The 22,360-nt window shown below is 51.1% G+C and overlaps 2 protein-coding genes across 7 annotated transcripts in view; both read left to right on the forward strand.

Moving 5' to 3' along the window:
• EIF4B (eukaryotic translation initiation factor 4B) overlaps positions 1–6,934 on the forward strand; it is a 52,550-nt gene extending 45,616 nt beyond the window's left edge. Inside the window, exons 8-13 of the mRNA XM_023513645.1 lie at positions 1,229–1,342; positions 2,418–2,631; positions 2,847–2,902; positions 3,739–3,844; positions 4,411–4,483; positions 4,832–6,934. Coding sequence (XP_023369413.1) covers positions 1,229–1,342; positions 2,418–2,631; positions 2,847–2,902; positions 3,739–3,844; positions 4,411–4,483; positions 4,832–4,912 — 644 coding nt within the window. The 3' untranslated portion in view covers positions 4,913–6,934. The remainder of the gene's footprint in view (positions 1–1,228; positions 1,343–2,417; positions 2,632–2,846; positions 2,903–3,738; positions 3,845–4,410; positions 4,484–4,831) is intronic.
• A 7,457-nt stretch (positions 6,935–14,391) lies between these two features.
• Positions 14,392–22,360, forward strand: part of TNS2 (tensin 2) — a 15,800-nt gene continuing 7,831 nt past the window's right edge. The window contains exons 1-11 of one of the 6 annotated variants that reach the window (XM_023513725.1): positions 14,392–14,526; positions 17,048–17,156; positions 17,601–17,638; positions 18,524–18,562; positions 18,854–18,892; positions 19,035–19,084; positions 19,302–19,473; positions 19,771–19,821; positions 20,117–20,239; positions 20,326–20,390; positions 21,238–21,321. In XM_023513725.1, coding sequence (XP_023369493.1) covers positions 14,521–14,526; positions 17,048–17,156; positions 17,601–17,638; positions 18,524–18,562; positions 18,854–18,892; positions 19,035–19,084; positions 19,302–19,473; positions 19,771–19,821; positions 20,117–20,239; positions 20,326–20,390; positions 21,238–21,321 — 776 coding nt within the window. In that variant the 5' untranslated portion in view covers positions 14,392–14,520. Of the gene's footprint in view, positions 14,527–15,263; positions 15,497–16,238; positions 17,157–17,600; positions 18,056–18,523; positions 18,563–18,853; positions 18,893–19,034; positions 19,085–19,284; positions 19,474–19,770; positions 19,822–20,116; positions 20,240–20,325; positions 20,391–21,048; positions 21,081–21,237; positions 21,322–22,360 lie in introns of those variants that run through there. The other 5 variants (XM_003790416.3, XM_012805563.2, XM_023513726.1 and 2 more) reach the window with 5 other exon arrangements.

Here is a 22,360-nt window from a genome sequence, read left to right on the forward strand (position 1 = left end):
CCTGTGGTCCCAGCTACTTGGGAGGCAGAGGCAGGAGACTCGCTTGAGCCCAGGAGTTGGAGGTTGCTGTAAGCTGTGATGCTACAGCACTCTACTTAGGGGAATAGCTTGAGGCTCTGTCTCAAAAAAAATAATAAATAAAAATAAATGACTGATCTTGGAATTGTGCTAATAATAAGAAATGGTAATACTGTTAGTTAATGTAGGAAAATGTTACTAATCTCAAAGCTGTTGAAGTATTCTGAGCTAAAGTGTCTTTTTTTGTAGAGACAGAGTCTCACTTTATCACCCTCGGTACAGTGCCATGGCGTCGCACAGCTCACAGCAACCTCCCAACTCATCGGTCTAGGCAATTCTCTTGCCTCAGCCTCCTGAGTAGCTGGGACTACTGGTGCCCACCACAATGCCCAGCTATTTTTTGGTTGCAGTTTGGCTGGGGCCAGGTTTGAACCCGCCACCCTTGGTATATGGGGTCAGCACCCTACCCACTGAGCCACAGGCGCTGCCCAAATGTGTCTCTTTTTTTGAGACAGAGCCTCAAGCTGTCCCACTGGGTAGAGTGCAGTGGCATCACAGCTCACAGCAACCTCCAACTCCTGGGCTCAAGCAAGTCTCCTTCCTCAGCTTCCTAAGTAGCTGGGACCACAGGCGCCCGCCACAACGCCTGGCTATTTTTTGGTTGCAGCCATCATTGTTGTTTGGCGGGCCCGGGCTGGATTCAAACCCACCACCTTAGGTATATGTGGCTGACGCCTTAGCCACTTGAGCCACAGGCGCCAAGCCAGTGTGTCTTTTTTTGAGATAGTCTCACTCTACTGCCCTAGGTAGAGTGCCATGGCATCATCATAGCTTATAGCAACCTCGAACTCTTGGGCTCAAGTGATCCTCGTGCCTCACCCTCCTGGAAAGCTGGGACTACATGCACCCACCATAACTCCCAGCTAATTCTTTTATTTTTAGAGATAGAGGTCTTGTTCTTGCTCATGCTGGTCTTGAAGTCTTGAGCTTAAGCAATCCTCCTGCCTCAGCCTCCCAGAGTGCTAGGATTACAGGTGTGAGCCATTGTGACTGGCAAAGTGTGTCTTAATTACAACACTCAAATAGTTTAAGGAAAAGATAAATACATATATACACACACAGATAAATCAAGTGTGCTAAATGTTAATAAGTGATGATTCTTAAGAGGTTGCCATGGCCTTCACTGAGCCAAACATAATGTATATTGTTTAATCTCTTCTGTTCAGACACCCAAGCTGGAGAAGTGAAGAAACTCAGGAACGGGAACGGTCGAGGACAGGAAGTGAGTCATCGCAGACTGGAACCTCAGCCACATCTGGCAGAAGTAAGTCAGATCAGGGTGGGTATCATGTTACTGCTGTTTTCCATGAACTGTCTATAACCAAATTATGCAGAGACTTAGTATTACATTCAGTCATGAATTCTCTGTGTGGGTTAGAAGTCTTAGGCCCGATGTTCCATATGAGCTATCTCCAGGGCTGACCATTTTTGATGCTGTCTATAACCAGAGCAGTATTCTCCAGTGATGTCAAATGATTAGATTATAACACCTCCCTTCTCTTATTGTGGTTCTTAAAGGTCTTTCCTCCCACCTCTAAATTTCAAAACTCAGCTCTAGGCTGAAGTGATTTGTATCACAGCCCGTGTGTGTGTTGAGCTTCTGTTCTAAGTTGGAGTTGAGCAGTGGTTACTACAGTTTGGAGTTTTCGTCACAGGTCCCCTGCACACATACATGCATATATAACATTCTCCAGGTCAGAACATTTAACATTGAAAATGAAGAACAGCTATGATCTTACATTAAAGGTTACTCTTTCCATAAAAGGTCAGATGGCAGGCTATCCTTTAAGATGTAAATATCATTATTATAATCATTTCTCTTTGGGCATCAGTGAAACATTGTTTTCAAGATGACATTTAGAAAGCATTAAGTTAATTGCTACATCTATTGGGAGCCACATCAGAGTCTTCATTTAAGAATAAATGATGGGGCTCAGCGCCTGTGACTCAAGCGGCTAAGGCGCCAGCCACATACACCTACGGTGGCGGGTTCGAATCCCCAGCCTGGGCCCGCCAAACAACAATGATGGCTATAACCAAAAAATAGCCAGGCGTTGTGGCGGGCGCCTGTAGTCCCAGCTACTTGGGAGGCTGAGGCAGGAGACTCGCTTGAGCCCAGGAGTTGGAGGTTGCTGTGAGCTGTGATGCCATGGCACTCTACCCAGGGGGATAGCTTGAGGCTGTCTCAAAAAAAAAAAAAAAAGGAATAAATGATGGAAAGCAGTAAATTTGGATGGTGGGCCTTTTCCACTCTATTGTTGAGATTTTGATAAGTAATATACGTTGGCTTTCCCCCGTCCTTAACTTGATAATTGGATCTTTCTCTTCTGGCTTCACAGATGTGCGAAGGAGAGAGAGTGAGAAGTCTCTAGAAAATGAAACACTTAATAAGGAGGAAGACTGTCACTCTCCAACTTCTAAGCCACCCAGACCTGATCAGCCCCTAAAGGTAATGCCAGCTCCTCCACCAAAGGAGAATGCTTGGGTGAAGCGAAGTTCTAACCCTCCTGCTCGATCTCAGAGCTCAGACACAGAGCAACAGTCTCCTACAAGGTGAGTCAGCCTGGAAACAGAAATTACTTAGCCACAGAATCTTAAATACTGTGATAATGGTGGAAAACACCTGGTAGGATGTTGGCCTTTGTAAGTTGTGGTGTCTTTGGTGTGCTAGAGCTGGCTTATGAGAACCAGTTCTGGAGTTTTGGTTTTTTTCCTACCTTTTATGTCCCTGAAAAACTGATGAGTGTGATTATGTGCTTTCTTTCTAGTATTGGAGGGAAACTAGCTTCAGCTCAGCCATCTGAGGAAGTACCAGCAAGGAAAGGTGAGACCATATTAAGAGAAATGTGCCTACATTAAAAAAAAAAGGGGGCTCTAGAATAAATTCTTTTTTGAGATAAAATCCCACTTTCTTGCCCCCAGTAGAGTGCTTTGGCGTCATGGCTCACAGCTACCTCAAACTCTTGGGCTCAAGCAATCAGTCCTCTTGCCTTGGCCTCCCAAGTAGCTGGAACTATAGGCACCCACTACAATGCCTGGCTATTTTTTAAGAGACAGGGTCCTGGTATTGCTCAAGCTTATCTTGATCTTATGAGCTCAGGCAATCCATCCACTTCGGCCTCTCAGAGTGTTGGGATTACAGGTGTGAGCCACCATGTCCAGCCCTTAGAATCAAATTTTATATTGCAGTGTGTCTTGCACCTGATTTTATTAAAGGTCTTGGATTATTTTATCTGTCCTTTCCTGCCATTAGAGGGCAGAAGTGACCTCTTTGGAGAAAGCATGAAGCCCTCCCTTTCTTGGTAGAACCTTTATTTGAAAGAGGGGTGGAAATCGGAAGGAAGTTAATTACCATGTTCAGTCTGGATTAGAAATGTCACCATTAGCAAGGCCAAGGTCACTGCAGAGCATCATAGTCCTTATTTCCAGCTTGCTTTTTCATAATGGCATAACCTTACAGTGGAACTTTTTAGTGGATCTTGTTCAGGTATTTTGTGTGTGTGTGTGTATAATATAGAGGACATGGGGGAACGGCTTTCAGAAGGCAGTCTAGGTTGGGGTTAGGTTTAATTTCCCTCAGTCTTACAGGCACAGTTACATTAGGTTTGAAGGAAATCTAGGAGAGGGAGTGATTTGCTTTTACCATTACTGTTCAAGCAGATGAAAATAAAGTAGACGGGATGAATGTCCCAAAAGGCCAAACTGGGAACTCCAGCCGTGGTCCAGGAGATGGAGGGAACAAAGACCACTGGAAGGAGTCAGATAAGTATGCGTGTTTTCTTTCTCATCTTTTGTAGATATTTCCTCTGACATTGTATGTACATGTCTTTGTAATTAAGTTATTCTTGGTTTTTGAAGCACTCCCTAATCTCTCATTGTGAACAAATTGAAGTCAGCTGTTAGAGTTAAGATTTTGAGAATTGGCTCGGTGCCTGTGACTGAAGTGGCTAAGGTGCCAGCCACATACACCTAAGGTGGCGGGTTCGAATCCAGCCCGGGCCTGCCAAACAACAATGATGGCTGCAACCAAAAAATAGCCGGGTGTTGTGGCAGGCTCCTGTGGTCCCAGCTATTTGGGAGGCTGAGGCTTTAGCCCAGGAGTTGGAGGTTGCTGTGAGCTGTGATGCCACAGCACTCTACCCAGGGGGACAGCTTGAGGCTCTGTATCAAAAAAAAAATAAAAAAAGATTCTGAGAATTTAAAAATAATGCATTATCCAGAGAGCACAGCCTACTGACTAGAGATGCCTGTTCAGCTCCTTATAAATTGGAGCGTGTGAGTATTGGAGGAGTCCTTTCCTAAAGCTGTGGCTTTATGCTTACATCTCTGCAGGAAAGATGGCAAAAAGGATCAAGACTCCAGATCTGCACCTGAGCCAAAGAAACCTGAGGAAAATCCAGCCTCTGTAAGTGTTAAAGACTTGCTCACAAAGTCTTATTGTCATCGGACTAATTTAACATTGGGGGCTGCAGAGTGGTTGGAAGTAAGGCATTGGTATTTTTTCACAATAGTGAATGAAAATGAGATTAACTTTTTTCCCATTTTCACCTTTCTCCACTCTTGTCCCCTCTGCAAGATAAAAATGGTATACAACTCCAGTAAGATCACACATTTCTCTGACCTTCTTTGGCAGGCAGGCTGGTGCAAGGCTATACTATCATCCTGTATTTGCCAAAGTATGACTGTCTTGTTTCTTGGGTTTTAATGTGGTAATTCAAAGCCTCCGATATCTGTTTACTCTCATCTGTTACAGAAGTTCAGTTCTGCAAGCAAGTATGCTGCTCTGTCTGTTGATGGTGAAGATGAAAATGAGGGAGAAGATTACACCGAGTAGACCTCAACATCCTGTGCTTCAGCCTAGTCTCTTACCACCCTGGAACATTCAAGAGCAAATCAAACCTCTATCCAGACAAGACAAAATAAAACTCACCATCTCCTGGAGACCTTTCTTAACTTTTTTTTTAAATGAAATGAAATTCTTTTGCATGCTGCTGCAGCCTTTAAAGTATTGAAGTAACTGGAGAATCACCAATGTAGCCAGAGAGAAAGAGACTACAGCTTTTTAATGGAAAAGTTGTGGTGCGTTTTTTTTATGACACCATGCACTTGCCTGTGTGATTAGTGCCTGGGGGGACTCCATTTAGCAGAAGTGTAATGACAGTGATATACATCTGGAATCTGGTTGGGCAGTAGGGGAGGTATAAGGAAGAGTGTGAGATTTCTACCTTTTAATTCTTATTCTATTGTGGCATATATGAATTCTCAAACAGTATCTGAATAAATTTTCCATCTTTGGAAAGGTAGATTTAGCCTCACGTTGTTGTAGTCTCCAGGAGGCTGCTAGCCCCTCCTCTTATTTAATTCTGAGTTATTGGGGCCAGCCCAGGGGGAATTCCTTCATTTTTTTTTTTTTTTACCCCCCAGGGGGGTAGTTGGGAGTGATTATTCAGCCACTAAAGAATAGGACTGCTTGGGACCAAAATAAATGGGAAAATCGTGGTTTGACAAGAAGCTTTGGGGAGGTGATGAATCATTTTGCACCAATTTATAGGGGAAAATGGTGTGACCTCCAATAAACACATGAATGGTTATTTTCTGGAGCAGGAACCACTTAGGTGTCTTGGGAATTCCCAGTCTTTTTATGTGTCCTGATTTTGCCCTTTCTAAACACTATCCTTTTTGAAATTCCAGATAAACCATATTCTGTTGAAATCTTGAAGCTTAAAAAATTTAGATTGTCATTGTCCTAAGTTCTTCATGGTACTCTTACCTCCCAAAAAGCAGTCTCTATTTGTCACATATCTATTATCCTAGGGCATTTTATGTCAGCTACTGGGAGCTGAAGGAAGAATCACTGCTTTTCTCAAGCAAATTGGTTCCTTGTTGTCTTTGACTCTCCTTATTACCTCCATCCATGCCCACTCCTGCTTTGACCCTTGTACAGATGAGATTTACTCTAGAATTGATGGTCTTGGGTGGTTAAAAAAAAAAAAAGTGGATAAATAAGGGACCGATAAATTGGGAGCCTTTGTTAACAATCTTTTGTTCCCCCAAGTTTCCTGCTCTCCACTGAAATCCCACACCAGTGCTTAGATTTATGTGGCCTAGAGAGTGTGTGTGTGTGTGTGTGTGTGTTGTTTTTAAGCTTCTCTTGAGAGTAAATGGTAATGGAGAGAATTATTGGGTCCTGGTTTCTCTTGCAACACAGTAGCTACATTTGCCTGCTTTAATGTGCAACTTTGTAGGGGTCAGCTAAGATGGTATCCTTCCCCACCATGGGCAGTATAGTACTAGTACCTGCAGAGAAACGACACCTTGGTCTCTTGTTTGCAAAGCCCTTTTCCCATTTGTCCTAGGTTAGACTGCGTCCAGCCATGCAGAGGTGTTGGTTTATGCGTGCTGCAGCAGTGGGCATAATGAATAATTTGCCAAGTGGACAAAAGGTACACCAAGTGAATTAACTTTAAATAATTGGCATGAATTGGCTAATAGCTAGGAAGTGGGCTTTTGAAGAGAGATACCCCAGTTGCAAAGGGTTTTTTTAAAAACCATTGGTTGTATATGATAAAAGATTAGGGTTGGCCCTCTTCATATCTGCTCTCCTTCCAAATAGTTGTATCCAAAAAAGCTGGTGTTGCCACTCCCCTACTTTGCCCCCCTCCTCGTTAAAATAGAAACAGGGATTGATTCATGTCCCACTCCTAAATACATGTAAAATTTGTACAAAAATATCTTCTATGAAAATGATTTGTAATCTGTAGAATTAATACCTGGGAGATGTCTTGAGATGTAAAATCCCATCCTTTGGGTTGTGGGTTTTTTGTTTTCTCCAAATAAATCTGATCTTTAAAGTTCATTATAATACTGAAGTTCTTTGACATACATGTTAGTCACAGTGCTTTTTATTGGATTTAGCCTGCCTCACTTTCCCCTACCATCTCTGACTGTTCTCCTTCAGTATTGGATACTGAGGGTTGGGCTACAGAGGAATCTTAGAGCCCAAGTCTCCCTATCACCCAAACTGGAGTGATCGTAGCTTGCTCCAGCCTTTTATCTCCAGGGCTCAAGGGATCTTACTCCCTCAATGGGCCAAGTCATTGGGATTACTGACAGCTCCTGACTAAGGGATCTACTTTTTTTTTTTTTTTAGAGACAGTCTCACTTTATCACTCTTGGTAGAGTGCTGTGGCATCACAGCTCACAGCAACCTCCAACTCTTAAGCAATTCTCTTACCTCAGCCTCCCAAGTAGCTGGGACTACAGGCGCCCGCCACAACGCCCAGCTATTTTGTTGTTGCAGTGTGGCCAGGACTGGGTTTGAACCAGTCACCCTTGGTATATGGGGCTGGCATCTTTCCTACTGAGCCACAGGCGCCGCTTGTTTCAATGGTTATTGATGGCCAAAAACTGGAAGTTTGCATCCTTACGTTAACTGCTATCACCTGAGCATGCCAGCAGTCCATTTCCTGTATGGTTTGTTTTGATCCTTATGGGGGAATTATAATAAATCCTCACGTCCTTGGGAGAGTGCCTCTGTAAAACCCCTAACCTCACTAAGGCAATCCAGACAGGTACTGCTCTGAGTTAGACCACACTGGTGGGTTGGAGAACCTGGTGACAGGCAGGTCTGTGTTGTCACAAAGGAGGCAACTTCTTTTTTTTTTTCTTTTTTTTTTTTTTTTTGAGACAGTTTCACTATGTCACAGCAACCTCAAATTTGGGGGCTTAAGCAATTCTCTTGCCTCAGCCTCCAAAGTAGCTGGGACTACATGCGCCACAATGCCTGGCTAGTTTTTGTGTGTGTGTGTCGTAGTTATTAAACTGTTGTTTGGCAGGCCCGGGCCAGTTTTGAACCCGCCAGCCCCATGTATGTGGCCAGTGCCCTAGCTGTTGAGCTACAGGCAGGCATGAGCCAGGAGGCAACTTTTTCTTAATCATCTGTCAGACCTAGTGGGAATTTTCCAAACAGTGAGGGACAGACTATTCATTGTTGTAAGACAGGAAAGGGGTTAGAACAGTGGCAAAGAATCCCTAAGGTCATCAGGGGGTGGAGCATAGGAAAGAGCCCAGGAAACTTCAGTGAACAATTTGGAAGATATAAGAGCCAAGAGGAGGAAGCGGGTGGGGAGGGCAGATAGGAGCAGTTATACCATTGGCGCTGTGGCTCAAGGAGCTAAGGCGCCAGCTACATACACCTGAGCTGGCAGGTTTGAATCCAGCCCCAGCCCGCCAAACAGTGATGGCTTCAACCAAAAAATAACCAGGCGTGTGGCAGGCGGCTGTAATCCCAGCTACTTGGGAGGTAGAGGCAGGAGAATCACTTGAGCCCAGGAGTTGGAGGTTGCTGTGAGCTGTGATGCCACGGCACTCTAAGCAGGGTGACAGCTTGAGGCTCTATCTCCAAAAAGAAAAGCATTATCTAGTGTCCATTGGGTGCCTTTATATCTGTCCCAAAATTGGCTGAGTGGTAAGAGGCTTAGTGAGCTGTGAAGTGAAAGCCTTTCCATGTGGCTTTTGCTGCCCATAGAACCTACAAGGCAGTGCTTTCTGCAGCAATCAGTCTCAGTCACATTTTTTAAGCCCTCCACTAGCATTGCAATGTGAGGTCTGGGTAAATGATGGAAATAAGGAACAGAAAAGTAGGAAAGGCTTACTGAAAGAGGTTTATGTTGGCTGTACACAGAGAGGGTTGCAGGGAGGAAATCCCTGTACTGTCTCAAAGGGCACTCTAAAGTCAAAGCCTGGGCTTTGGTATGGCCACATGTTCAACTACAAATATGCATGGACCCTCCCTCCCAGAAGCCCAGCTGCAGAAATGGACTCATGACTGGTCAGCACTCACTGCCAACTTGTGTAAGTTGACCAAAAAGGTAGGGGGAGTGTAGGCTCAATATCCTTGTCCGTGTAGCCCACTTTCTGCTAAGCAGAATCAAGCACTTAGCAATAGTGAGGGTCTCAGTCCATGCTGAGGACATCAGCTCAATAGCTGCTCAAGCTCAGAGCATCTGGTTTCTCAGGAAATGGGAGCCACACATCTCCTGGGAAGCATTATTTGTCAAATAAGCCTCCTCGTTTCTCAGCAACCACTGTAGCTCCCAGGGCCACAATGAGGGGGACTTCCCTTCTCTCACCCTCCCCTCCCCAAAAAGGTTTGGAAGAGGCAAGCTATGCTGCTCTCCACCCAGCTGCAGCAACATTCTGGTTGGACAATACACCCTCTGTCTTGGAGATCCGCCCCTGGAGTTGGCACCCCTGGAGTTGACTCTGCCCCGTTCACCCCCGCCACACTCTTCCTGGTTCCCAGCACCCAAACCCTCCACCGAAAGAACTTCTGATACAGTGGTCTTCCAGCAAGGACAGCCTCACACCTTCAAATCCCTCTTCTACAGCCCCCTTGCCCCACGGATCTGGCCGCACTGGTACAGGCATGGGGTCAGCCCAGACCATGGAAGAGGGGTTTCCACCTTCAGTGCCAAGATGGACCACCCTCTGCATAGTCAAGGTAAGAAAACCTGCACAGAAGGGGCGTTCCTGAAATTGTTTCACCTTCATTAACATCTGTCTGGCTTTCTCCCCTCCCTCTTCCCCTCTGAACGTCCTGCTGCTCTGCCCCAGAAAGCAGGGCACCTGGCTGGCTCCAATGAACCACCTTTTTTTTTTTTTTTTTTTTTGAGAGTCTCACTATGTCCTCGGTAGAATGCTGTAGCATCACAGCTTACAGCAACCTCAAACTTTGGTTTAAGCGATTCTCTTACCTCAGCCTCCCAAGTAGCTGGGACTACAAGGCGCCCACCACAACGCCCAGCTATTTTTTGGTTGTAGTTGTTGTTTGGCAGGCCAGAGCTGGGTTTGAACCTGCCATCTCTGGTGTATGTGGCTGGCGCCCTAGTCGCTGAGCCTGAACCACCGTTTTTTACTTCACCCCCACCAAGCTACCTTCACTTCATTCTCAACCTTTCTCATCAGCTTCCTTCCTGCAGCCTCTGTCCCCTTGATCCCCTTGAAAGCAGGGATCAAGCCTGAGCCAGAATTAAGCTGCCCATCATGTGACCCTTCTCCAGTTCCTTGGAGCCTCCAAAGTTCCTCTCATGGGCCCACCAGGCAGGACAGAAGTACCAGAACGACTGTGAGGGTTAGCTCTACCCACCTCTGGGAGCCAGTCAAGTTTTTGAGTCCTAGTCTCTCCATCGGTACCTTTAGAGATAATGAATCTACCTCAAGGCATGCCTAGCCAAAGACCCTCATGAACACTGGGGACAGCAAGATGGTAAAGCTAGCCAATGTGTCTAAAGAAATGAAAAAAAATTTTTTTTCATATTTTATGTATCTTGATTATATAATACTGCCAAAATACATGGAAAGATCCTCTGCCCTACCCTTTCCCCCAGCAGCCTCCGATCCCCATTGCCCTCCTCAGCATTTCCCTAATCCTGACTCTCCCCACCCCCAGACCATTCCCTTCTGAGCTCCATCCCTTTCTCCAGACCCCAGTGCCCCCACTGCTTTAACTTCCACAACTGCCTAATAGGCACCAACTCAGCCAGAGAAAGAAGATCAAGGTTCCTGGATCATAACCACATCCACCCCCTACCAAATGCCAGTCTCTGTGGAGGTGCTCACATTGTTACCATGTACCGCCTTAAAGACTCTCCCCTGTCCCCAGTTGAAATCAGGGACTTCCCAGGCTTTGCCAAAGACAAGCATAGAAGGAACCCAGTCCAGAGAAGTGACAAGGAGGGATGGAGGGCCTAATAGCTGGCGGTACTGGCTCCTTTGGGCAGGCACAGGACATTGAGCCCTGGGCACTGGCTTCTCAGAATCCTAGCTCCCCACCCCCAGCTTTCATCATGGAAAATCCAGTGAGGGAGGGTGGAGGAGGAAGAAAGTATCAAGAAGTGCTTACTGCTAAAAAACTGTTGGGGAATCTGGGAATGGCAATAGGTTCAGATCATCTAGAAAGATATCCCCTTCCTTCTCTCTACCCTCCAACTTCCCCTCCAGCGTGGCGTAACTCAAACCAGCCCTATGCTCAACTTCGAGAAGTTCCTATCCAGTACCTGATTCAGACGCTGCAAAAGGCAATAAAGTTAGGTCATGGAAAGAACTTTCATCTCCACTAGGAAGCCTGGGGCTTAAGTTAAATGTAAGGAAGACCTTGTTAGAAACAGAATGGTTCAGTGCCCATAGCACAGTGGTGAGGGCGGCAGCCACGTACACTGAGGTGGCGGCAGGGTCAAATTTGGCCTGGGACAGCTAAACAACAATGGCAACTGCAACAAAAAAAATAGCCGGGCGTTGTGGCGGAAGCCTATAGTCCCAGCTACTTGGGAGGCTGAGGCAAGAGAATCTCTTAAGCTGGGGCAGCGCCTGTGGCTCAAAAGAGTAAGGTACCGGCCCCATATGCCAGAGATGGAGGGTTCAAACCCAGCTCCGGCCAAAAACTGCAAAAAAAAAAAAGAGAGAGAGAGAGAATCTCTTAAGCCCAAGAGTTTGAAGTTGCTGTGAGCTGTGACACCATGGCACTGTACCAAGGACGACAAAAAGGGAGGGGGGGCGCCTGTGGCTCAAAGGAGGGCACTGGCCCCATATGCCAGAAGTGGCAGGTTCAAACCCAGCCCCGGCCAAAACCTGCAAAACGAAAAAGAGAAAAGAAATTGAGAATGATGGTGCAGCTCCAAAGCAGGGAAATGGATGGGATGACTGGAGTTGCTTGGAGGTGGGGGTGGTAGCTTGAACCTGATTCCTCAGCTCTGAGTCCTTTTGATACAGAAGTCTCCCGCAGGGTAGACGACCACTGAATGGTGTCCAGCATCTTGGGACACACCACCAGGTGTCTTCACCTGATTACAGCACCCGTGTAGGTAGGTGGTGCTAGCTCCACCAGGCCAGGCTCAGGCCACGGGGGTCCTGTGTGAGGGCCGCCCATACCGAATACATTCCTGTGTAGGGGACAGGCTGAGAGGCTGTGGCTGCCCACCAGTTCTCCATACCGGTTCTAGACCCTTTAGGTAGGACCTACGACCACCTTTTCTTCTGTTTGTCTTGCTCGCGTATTTCTTTTTGCCTGTGTCCCGCCGGGTCAGTCTCTCCTCCACTATCTGTTGCCATCTTTGGGTCTCTCCCCGTCCCAGTGTTCTCCGTGTCGCTTTCTACAAATCTCGCTCCCCATCTCTCGGTCTCTTCTTGTCTCCGATCTCTCCCTGATTCAGCCTCCCCACCAGTCTCTGCACCCTCTTACAGCTCAGCTCTTTGTGAGTGTGGGTTCCCAGGAGAAGGTGGGGAGAAGAGGCGGACAGGAGGAGGACGGGGGCGGGGAGCGGGCGGAACGTGGGGATTGGAGCTGGGAAGGAGGGAGTGGGACGGCGAGGGAGGGAGGGAGGGAGGGAAGAGAGGGCGGCCCGGCGCGGCGGGTGGCGGGAGGGAGCCCAGCGGAGTGCGGCGCGCCCGCTCCCGCCGCCGCTGGCTCTAGGTCCCGCTTGACGCGGGCCGGGGCGGGATGGGCTGGCCTGGGGGCTCTCCCTGCTGCTGCCCCGCCCCGCCGCCCCCCCGCCCCACCGGGCGCCCCCCGCAGGTGAGTGGCCGCGCCGCGCTGGGCCGGCGGGCGGAGGCCTCTGCGTCACGGCCTCGCGGGCAGTGCCAGGGGCGGGCACCAGGGGGCGCGGGACCGCCGGGGGCTTGAGGGGGCGTCCCCGTAAGGCTGGGACTTGGGGTTCCGGATGGGATAGGCCAAGGCAAGCTGGGGGCAGCTGGAGACCGGAAAGGTGACCAGGGGGCGGGGCACGGCCGTGGTCCCACTCTGTCTGGCCGTCACGCCTTTCCCGCTCCCTGGGAAGCACACACCGCCTGGCAGGGTGCTGTGGTGACCTGCCACACAAGAGGCGCCGCTCCTCCAGCACTGTGGCCCCCGGTGGTGGCTCCATACTTCCCTGGACCTGGGCAGGAGCTGGCATCAGCGCTCGGGCCTTGGCCTGGCAGTGCGCAGACAAGTGTTTTCTTTTCCTACTTCTCGTTTGGGACACTGAGGTAGTAAGCAGACACAGATTGCCAGCCCTACTCATCGGCCCGCTTCTGCCCTCAGATCCCTCTGGGCACACCCCTAGACCGCCCATGCTCACTAGCTTGCTCCTTCCCTGGGCCTCACCCCTCCTCCACGCAGCCTGGCTCCCAGCTTCTCAGCCTCTCTTCCAACCACAGCTATTTCCAGGAAGGGGGGTGTGGGTGGAGGGGTTTCTCCAAACAAACCCAAGGATTCGGACTGAGAGAGGCCCCAGCTGAGGGAGAGGTTGACAGGCTCTGGAATGTTCCAGGCAGGAGGAGGATGAGGGTCCTAGGGGGTCTAGCAATGCCTTCCCAGCCCTCCCCCATGGAGCTATTTTTCCTCTCAGCACAGGCTCAGAGGGACCACCCAAAATGGGGCTTAGTGAGTGTTAGATAATTGCTCCAGAAACCTTTCAGTGAGTCCCCCAACCCTCACTGCAGTCACTGCTTGGAACTCAGGTGCTGGGCCTGGGTGGGGAACATGAGACCAGTATAGGTCAGAGATGGTTCAGGGACCTGTTCCAGGTGAGGGGACTGCCAGCACCTCTGGAGGCAGCCGGCGGCGGGGAAAGAAGCATGCCTGATGGGTCCTGGTCAGGGACATGTGTCATAGCCAAGGTGGGAACTGGGCAGAAAAAAACCACCCCCAGTCACCCACCCTGCCACAAGTGCCCCATGCCCCTTTCCCCTCAGGATTGGGTGCTAGACCAGGCCAGGCCTGGCTGTCCACACTGGAACATCCAGGGGCCTGGAGTGTCCTGGGACGCAGCCCAGGCTGGTGGGGTAAGGGTGGGTTGCAGACTCAGTACTCCTCACCAGTTATAGGCTGGGGGCCCAGATTTGCCACATAAATGCCACTTTCTGGACAAGGTATCCTAGGGACAGACTTCCTGGCCTGGAGAACAGAAGCTTCAAGGGAGAGGCCTCAGGCTAGGTCCAGCCTAGGTAGGTCCTTGAAAGCTCCCAAGCAGGCTCCCATAGCAGGGCCCAGAGAATGCAGGATTAGGAGATCCTGAGGGGTGTGAGGGAGGAGGCAATTGGTGGGAGAAGCCAGAGCTGGGGGAGTTGCCTGAGTACTGGGACATTCAGTAAATACCATGCAAATTAGAGAGTCATACTTGCATTCTTTCAAGTGACAGCTAGCCAGTCCCAGGGGCTGCTGTACAGGGCTCAGGGCTGAGGACCCCTAGGCCATTAACCCCTTATGTTTTTAGGAAGATTACTACCCCCTTTCCAAGGCCCCATCCACTTCCCTCCCTTGACTCCCAGGACAGGAAGTTGGCCATATTCCCAAGAGAGGCAGGAGGCCCATGAAGGGGGTGGAGTATGTGTTAGGAGGGGTCCTCCTGTCCAGTCCTCGGCCCTGGGAACGCTGCTGAGGAAAGAGAGCAGAACTAGGAGAGCATGAAGGTAGTGCTCAGGCTTGGTGGTGGTGATGGGGACCTGGTGTGGAGAGCCTAAATTGCATGGCTGGAAAGAGGGACCATGGATCTGTGAGGTGTCTGAAACAAAGCCAGGGTATGAGTGGGGGGTGGGGAGGAAGAGTATGTCAGGAGCAGGGAGCTGGGGGCTCTCAGGAGAAGGATCTCAAATGCCTTAGGCTGTAGCATGGGAATGGATCACTCCTGGAGTCAAGTGTTCTTCTGGCTGGAACTTGGCCTTGCATGGTGTATGGGGATAAGGATGTGCTGCATGTTTTCTTTGCCTACTTCATAACCAGTGAAACTGAGGCAGGAAGCCGGCCCTCAGTCCCATTTTCCCTGACCCTCAGGACACACTGCTGGGTAGTAGTTCCCAGCTTCCCTCCCTCTCCACCGGAAGTCCCTCCAGAGCTTGAGAGTTCAGGCTGGGAGTTTGCCGGTACATGGTGTTCCCCACTGGCCCATGAGCCCTGCCCTGACACTGAAATTCTCACCCGCCCCACTGGGGCTGGATCTCTGGACCATAGATCCCTGCCAATCCTTGGATAGGGTGGATTCGCAGGTGTGTGTGGCCGTTCCAGACAGTGCAGGGGAGGCTGTGCAAAAGATCCTGGGCTGACATTCCCAGCAGGGTAGATCCTGGGAATCTGATCTGGCCTCCTCCACATCCTCCCCCCCCCCCAACTTCCTGGAGCAACGACCTGCCCCCTTCCCGCCCGCCTGCACTTCCCTCCACTTCCAGGGCCAGGCTGCTCCTCACATCAGCCAGACAGCCTAGCCTCCACCCAGGGGAAGCGGCTTCCTCCGCCAGGCTGCTTTCAGGAAGCCTGGGGCCAGGCCCCAGCATTGTTCAGATCTCGCAGCCGGCACCCCAGCTGGACACCATGAAGTCCAGCGGCCCCGTGGAGAGGCTGCTCAGAGCCCTTGGGAGGAGGGACAGCAGCCGGGCCACCACCAGGGTAGGAGTGCCAGCTGGCTGGGCAAGTAGGGGTGGAGGTATTGGCAGTGGGGGAGGGGACCAGGAATCAGGCCAGACCCTTCTCCCAATTTCTTCCTCAGTCTTCTCCTTTGCCCTCAGATTCCCTCATTACTGTACCCCTTCAGTGTGGTGACAGCTAGGGTGTGACCTACAGATGGGATGTTTAGGTCAGAGTGGCTCCTTGCTATCTGTTTTCTGCTTCTCTATCACCTTCCCTACTCTAGCCTGGGCCAGCCATGAGGGTCCTGCCCCTCCCCCCCCCCCAGCTTGAGCCCCAACATTAGGATTTTGCCAAGCAAAGTCCTAAGAACAGGGCTAGATCAGGCTCCTTATCTGGTCCAGGAAGTTCGGGGGAAAATGTGGGAGGCAGGGGGTAGGCAAAGGGCAGAAAGAGGCTGGGTCCCAGGAGGGCTTTAGAACTGGAGGTTTGTTTTCCACTGACATCATCTATAAGTGTTGTTAGTGCCAAAATGTAGCCAAGTGTCCTAGTGGGTCCCCCAAGGTTGGTCCAGCCCAGAGGTTCTAGGCAGTCAGGAAACCAGAGATGCCCCCATCACTCCTTTGCCCCACTTCTCAGCCTTACTCCAAAAGCAGCAGCTCAGGATATGAGATAATACTAGGGCAGGACCAGGGAAGAAGGGCAGCAGGAGTCTGAACTACAGAGAAGAAAAATGGATAAAATAAAAAAGTGGCAAGAAGATAAACTGTCCCTAGGCAGATGTTTGGAGAAAACCTGCTATGGGAAGGAATGGGACTGAGATAGGTCTGGGTCACAAGGAGGCATCCCAGCCTCCTGCGTCAGAGGGGCTGAACAGGGAATCTGGCCCCTGTTCAATGCTTGACTCCCACTTGAACTTCTCCAGATTGGGGGATAGGGTAGCAGCACAGTTCACAACACCCAAAGGCAGCAAGGCCACTGAACATCTTCTCTGTGTCACTTCTGTTTCTCCCTCCAACATCACTGCCCCCCCCTTACAGAATTGCTGTCTACCGCCTCAATGCACAATGAGTAAACATGTTGTTCTGGCTGTGGGGGAGGGGGGCACATCAGCTGCCTGGAGCGTGGGGACAGCGCTAGCCAGGGGAACAGGACTGGCTGAGGCCACTTCTACCAGCTTGGTCTGGTGCTACAGCTCATGTCTGCAGCCCTCCTTTCTCTGCATACAGGCCTCCATCTGGGGAGGGCAGGATGGGAGGAGTCAGAGAATGCCCCCACCCACAGGAGGAAAGCCCTAGCATTTGGCTGGCAATAATCACAGGGCATCACACACCAGGGCCACGTGAGGGGACTAAGTGATCCCTTAGGGAGGAGCTGACCCAGTGAAGGTGATGCAAGGGGTCAGATTCCATGCATGGTCAAGGACAGGCCCCACGACCCCTTGAAACAGTGATAGCAAATTCACCCTACAGCTTTACTGGCTTGATTGGGATGAAGGAAGAAAGCAGTGCAGACAAGGCGTCTATCAAATCCCGGAGATGGACATGGTACTGGAAACTCACATCTCTTGTGTGTTTGTCCCTCCACCCCCAGCCTAGGAAAGCTGAGCCACACAGCTTCCGGGAGAAGGTTTTCCGGAAGAAACCTCCAGTCTGTGCAGTGTGTAAGGTGACCATCGACGGGACAGGCGTCTCATGCAGAGGTGAGGCACTCTGTTCTGAGCCTGAGATCCTCCACCCCACACCACTGTGTTGCGCAGGCCCAACCCACACAACCTAAACCAATGTTGCTCCTGTAGTAGGCACCATAATAGCCAACAGCCCTGGCTCCATGACAGACACCCCCCACAACCCAGTACTGTCCACCACCTTCCCATCCTGACCTGTGGCTTGGGGCTTTCCCTCTCTTCCTCCTAACCTCATCCATCTTAGAATGTTACCCCTGGCCTGCGCAGCAATACTCTGATGCCACACTCTTCCTTCAAACTCTACCCCTGCTCCCCAACTTCAGCCAGCCTAGTACAGCTGGAGTCAGGAAGTCTCAGAGTCTGGTTCCAGGGCCCAGGGAAATGAGGGAGGGCCAAATTCCTTCTACTGATTCAAGAGGCCCCTGCTAACCTCTTTCCTCTGTACACCCCCACCCCCAGTCTGCAAGATGGCAACACACAGAAAATGTGAAGCAAAGGTGGGTACCTGGTTATACCTGAAGGAGGGAGGGGTGTCCGGGGTTCCAAACAGGATTCTCCAACTGCACTGGCATCCACCCTTCATCTCCACCCCACCCTCATCATTGGGGTACCCCTCCTGGTGGGAGGGTGCTGTACTGGCCCTTTAAGAACTACCCTACTCCACCCCCTGGAGGGCTGGCCCAGGCGAGTGGACAGCAAGACAGCATTTGTCTTGGTGCTGTGCCCAGGCTGCAGCTGGCGAGAGGTTGGGGGGGGGGGTGGAGAAAAGGAGGAGGAGGAGGAGGAAGGGTGGAGTGGGTGGGGGAGCAGGATTTCAGAGACTGGGCAGCCGGATGGGCTGTGCCTTCCCTCTGGGGAAGGGTCCTCAGGATGCCTGGGTGGACCTGAGCCCTGGAAAATCTGGGCCTTTCCAGGTACAAGCTGTAAATAGCACCCACTGTTCACTGGGGTCCTGAATCAGCCCTATCTGAGGAGGTTCCCTGGGCCTCCTGCAGTGCAGGGGAGTGGGGTCCCAGGGCCCTGGAGCTAGCTGTGGGAAGCTATGTGCCTGGGGGTGGGGTCTCCCAGTGAAAGAGGCTAGTGTCCGTCCCTGGCCATGGCCTGCCTGCTTGCCTCTATATATAACTCCTGTCCTGAAGCTGAATGAATGGGGGTCTGTGTGGGTAGGGGGCTGAGAGCCAAGAGCAACACGTGGGGGGCCAGGGGGTGGGGGACTAAGAGGCCAGAGGGGAGGTTCCCTTAAATAGACCTCAGCTGGAGCCTGCGCCCATCTACTGACAGCCCCTCCACCTTCTTGCTGAAGCTGAGGGGTTGCCTCATCCTCAAGCCCAGGGAAGCCCATTTCACCAGGAGCTCAGATCCTTACTCAGGTCTCCTTCCAGGTGACTTCTTCCTGTCAGGCCTTGCCTCCTGTGGAGCTGGTGAGTTTGTCTGGGATTTGGGTGGGAAAGCAAGGGACCTGGGACCTAGCTGCAGTGTCTAAAAGTCTGGTGGCCCCAGAGAGGGCCCCCAAGAGATTACCTTGCTGTGGGTTTTCATAATCCTGAAGAGAAAGGAAAAAAATGTGTGAGCCCGTGATCCCTCTGCTCTTGAGTCTGCTAGGAACTGGACCACTCAGCAAGGACACTGACATGCCTTCTCACCATCCCCAGGCCCAGAGTGGCCTTGCCCCTGCCCTAACCACTCCTTTTTCCTCCCTCATCTCCCTCTAGCGACGAAACACAGCCCCAGTCAGGCGCATAGAGCATCTGGTAAGCTGATGCCTAAGGAGGGGGGAGTAAGGAAGGACCTAGATTTCCTGAAGACGAAAGTACATGGACCTCTGGAGTGGGGAGCCTAGAGCTGGGGAGAGGTACCCAAAGAGATGTCCAGACACTATTTGTCATCCACCAGGGATCCACCAAATCTCTAAACTATTCAAAGCAGCGGAGCACTCTGCCTAGGTAAGTGAGGGTGCTGGGGGTGTGCCCATGTGACCCCTTTCCTTCCGCCCCACACAGCAACAAAGCTCACCAGGACAGCCCCTGCCCTCAAGTGACAGTCTCCCTCCAGACCCACCAGGTCTCCTCTGCGGTCCAATAGACGCCTTCCCATCATGTTGGCCACCTCCGGGTGCCCAGCCGCCCCTCCGTTCCTTACATAGGCTTCGCATCCTCCCAGGAGCTTCAGCCTGGACCCGCTCATGGAGAGGCGCTGGGACCTGGACCTCACCTACGTGACGGAACGCATCCTGGCCGCCGCCTTCCCCTCGCGGCCCGATGAACAGCAACACCGGGGCCACCTGCGAGAGTTGGCCCACGTGCTGCAATCCAAACACCGCGACAAGTACCTGGTGAGGGGCGGGGCCTCCCGGAGGCAACCAATGAGAGGGCGGGGGGGCCAGATGGGCGAGGCTGTTCATGACGTCAAACCAACAAGGCGCGGCCTCGGGGGGGCCCGGGGCGAGCGGGGCGGGGATGGGCGGGGCCTTGAGCGCTGCCTGGAGCCCAGCGGAGAATCCCGGGTAGTGGCGGCTAGGTCTGGTCTGAGCAGCCTCCTCATTTTAGAGGACGATCCTTGCTTACCGTCCACCTCCACCGCGCTTCGCTGCCGGAGGTCGTTTCCGTCTAAAGCCCCCACTCTATTTCAGCTCTTCAACCTTTCAGAGAAAAGGCATGACCTGACCCGCCTAAACCCCAAGGTAGGAGGGAAATGGCCCATCCAGCCATTAAATCAAGCCGATCCCTGCCTTCTCGTTAGTGACAGTAGAAGCTGGCATCTACTTCATTCTTAAGCATTTTCCCATATGATATATTACTGGGGACACCTCAAATGTAGTGCAGCAGGTATCAGCCAATCATATAAAGACAGTGCTGAGGTTGTCAGAACAAGAAGGCCCTTACCTTGCCCCCAAGCCTGGCCCTATCATCTACCCCCACCCCTACCCATCTCCCTTTGTGGCCCCCACCTCCATTTGTACCCCTGTGCTCCACCAGGTCCAGGATTTTGGCTGGCCTGAGCTGCATGCCCCACCCCTGGACAAGTTGTGCTCCATCTGCAAAGCCATGGAGACGTGGCTCAGTGCTGACCCACAGCACGTTGTGGTACTGTATTGCAAGGTGGGCTGGGACCTTGGGGTCACAGAGCTGGGGTGCCCTCAGCCTGGGGCCCCAGAAGGCCCTCCATCCCTGTCTCTATTTCTCAGGGAAGCAAAGGCAAGCTCGGGGTCATTGTTTCTGCCTACATGCACTACAGCAAGATCTCTGCAGGGTGAGGTTCCCCAGCACCTAAGTAGCCCCTTCCCCAGTAGCCCTTTCTCCAGCTGAACCTTTATGAACCCATCTCCTCTGGAGCCCACCTCTTTGTTCAGGGAGCCCTTTGCTATAAGCCTGGCATTTCCACATCCTTTTAATCACATGTACTTTATGATAGTCCCCAGCAGCTGATCTGTATTAGTGTCCTAGGGCTGCCACAACAAAGTACCTGTTGGCTTAAAACAGTAGAAATTTATTGTCTCATGGTTCTGAAGGCTAGAAATTCTAGATCAAGGTGTCAGCAAAGCCATACTCCCCTCTGAGACTCTTGATAGACTCCTTCCTTGCTCTCTCCCTGGCTTCTGGTGATGGCCAGCAATCCTGGGTGTCCCTTGGCTTGCAGAGCATCACTCCAGCCTCTGCCTCCATGGTCACACAGCATTCTCCCTGTGTGTCTGTGTCTCTTCTCTTCTCTTCCTATAAGGACAGCAATCATATTGGATTAAGGGCCCACCCTACTCCAGTATGATCTCATCTTAACTAATTATGTCTGCAACGGCCCTATTTCCAAATAAGGTCACATTCTGAGGTACATATTTTTGGGGGGAATTCAACCCATAGCATGGTCTTATTGCCCCATTTTACAGATGAGAAAACTAAAGTTCAGGGAATAATTGCCTGCAGCCCAACAACTAGTAATGTGACTGTACGTGGTGCTTCTAGTTCTCTTTACCACCACTCTGGGCTTCCTCTACATTTGGGGGTGGGGGGATACAGCTATCCTCTTTCCCTTGGGGCTTAGGAATGGGAGGCTAGGATGAATGCTATTCCCTAATCCCCCACTCTGTCCTCGCTCTTCCCAGGGCAGACCAAGCACTGGCTACTCTTACCATGCGGAAATTCTGTGAGGACAAGGTGGCCACAGAACTTCAGCCCTCCCAGCGCCGGTGAGCAGCCTGGGTGGGAATGGGCCAGAGAAGCAGCTCCCTCTGTGGCCAGGGTTCTCTCATTCATGTAGCACACCTCCTACGTGCCAGGCACTGAACCAAGTATGAGGATTCCAAACAAACAAGGTCCTTGCTCTCATGGAGCTTACATGCTAGTAGAGTAAAAGTCAGTAAACCTGTGAGTAAACAGACAAGGTCATTTTGGGTGATAAGTTTTATGAAAAAAGCAGAGCTAAGGCCAGGCATGGTAGCTCATGCCTATAATTCTAGCACTCTGGGAGGCCAAAGTGGGTAGATTGCCTGAGCTCAATAGTTCAAGAGCCGACTGAGCAAGAGCAAGACCCTGTCTCCTAATGTAGAAAAATTAGCCAGGGTGGTACCACATGCCTATAGTCCCAGCTACTTGGGAGGCCGAGGAAGGTGATTGCTTGAGCCCAAGAGTTTGAGGTTGCTGTGAGCTATGATGCCACAGTACTCTACCCAGGGCAACAGAGTGAGACTCTGTTGAAAAAAAAAAAGAAAAAAAAGCTGAGCCTTGTGATATAAGAGGCAGTTACGGGCTGCCCTATAATGTGAAGTAGAGATCTGGGGAAGAGCTTTCTAGGCAGAGGTAGCAGCAAGTACAGAACCTTGAAAGAACAAGAGGGACTGAGGTTAGATGCAAGGAAGAACTTTCCAGTGAAGCCAAGTACTGTGGCTTACACCTGTAATCCTAGCACTCTGGTAGGCTGAGGTGGGTGGATTGCCTGAGCTTGGGAGTTCAAGACCAGCCTGAGCCAAAGCGAGACCTCATCTCTAAAACAAAAGCCAGGCATTGTGGTGGGTGCCTACAGTCTCAGCTACTCGGGAGGCTGAGACAAGAGAATTGCTTCAGCCCAAGAGTTTGAGGTTGCTGTGAGCTGTGATGCCATGACACTCTACCAAGGGTGACAAAATGAGACTCTGTCTAAAAAAAAAAAGACTCGGCACCTGTGGCTCAAGCGGCTAAGGCACCAGCCACATACACCTGAGCTGGCGGGTTTGAATCCAGCCCGGGCCC

The sequence above is a fragment of the Otolemur garnettii genome, unplaced genomic scaffold (assembly GCF_000181295.1).
Source record: "Otolemur garnettii isolate 467f Iridium unplaced genomic scaffold, OtoGar3 scaffold00043, whole genome shotgun sequence".
NCBI classification, from domain to species: Eukaryota; Metazoa; Chordata; class Mammalia; order Primates; family Galagidae; genus Otolemur; species Otolemur garnettii.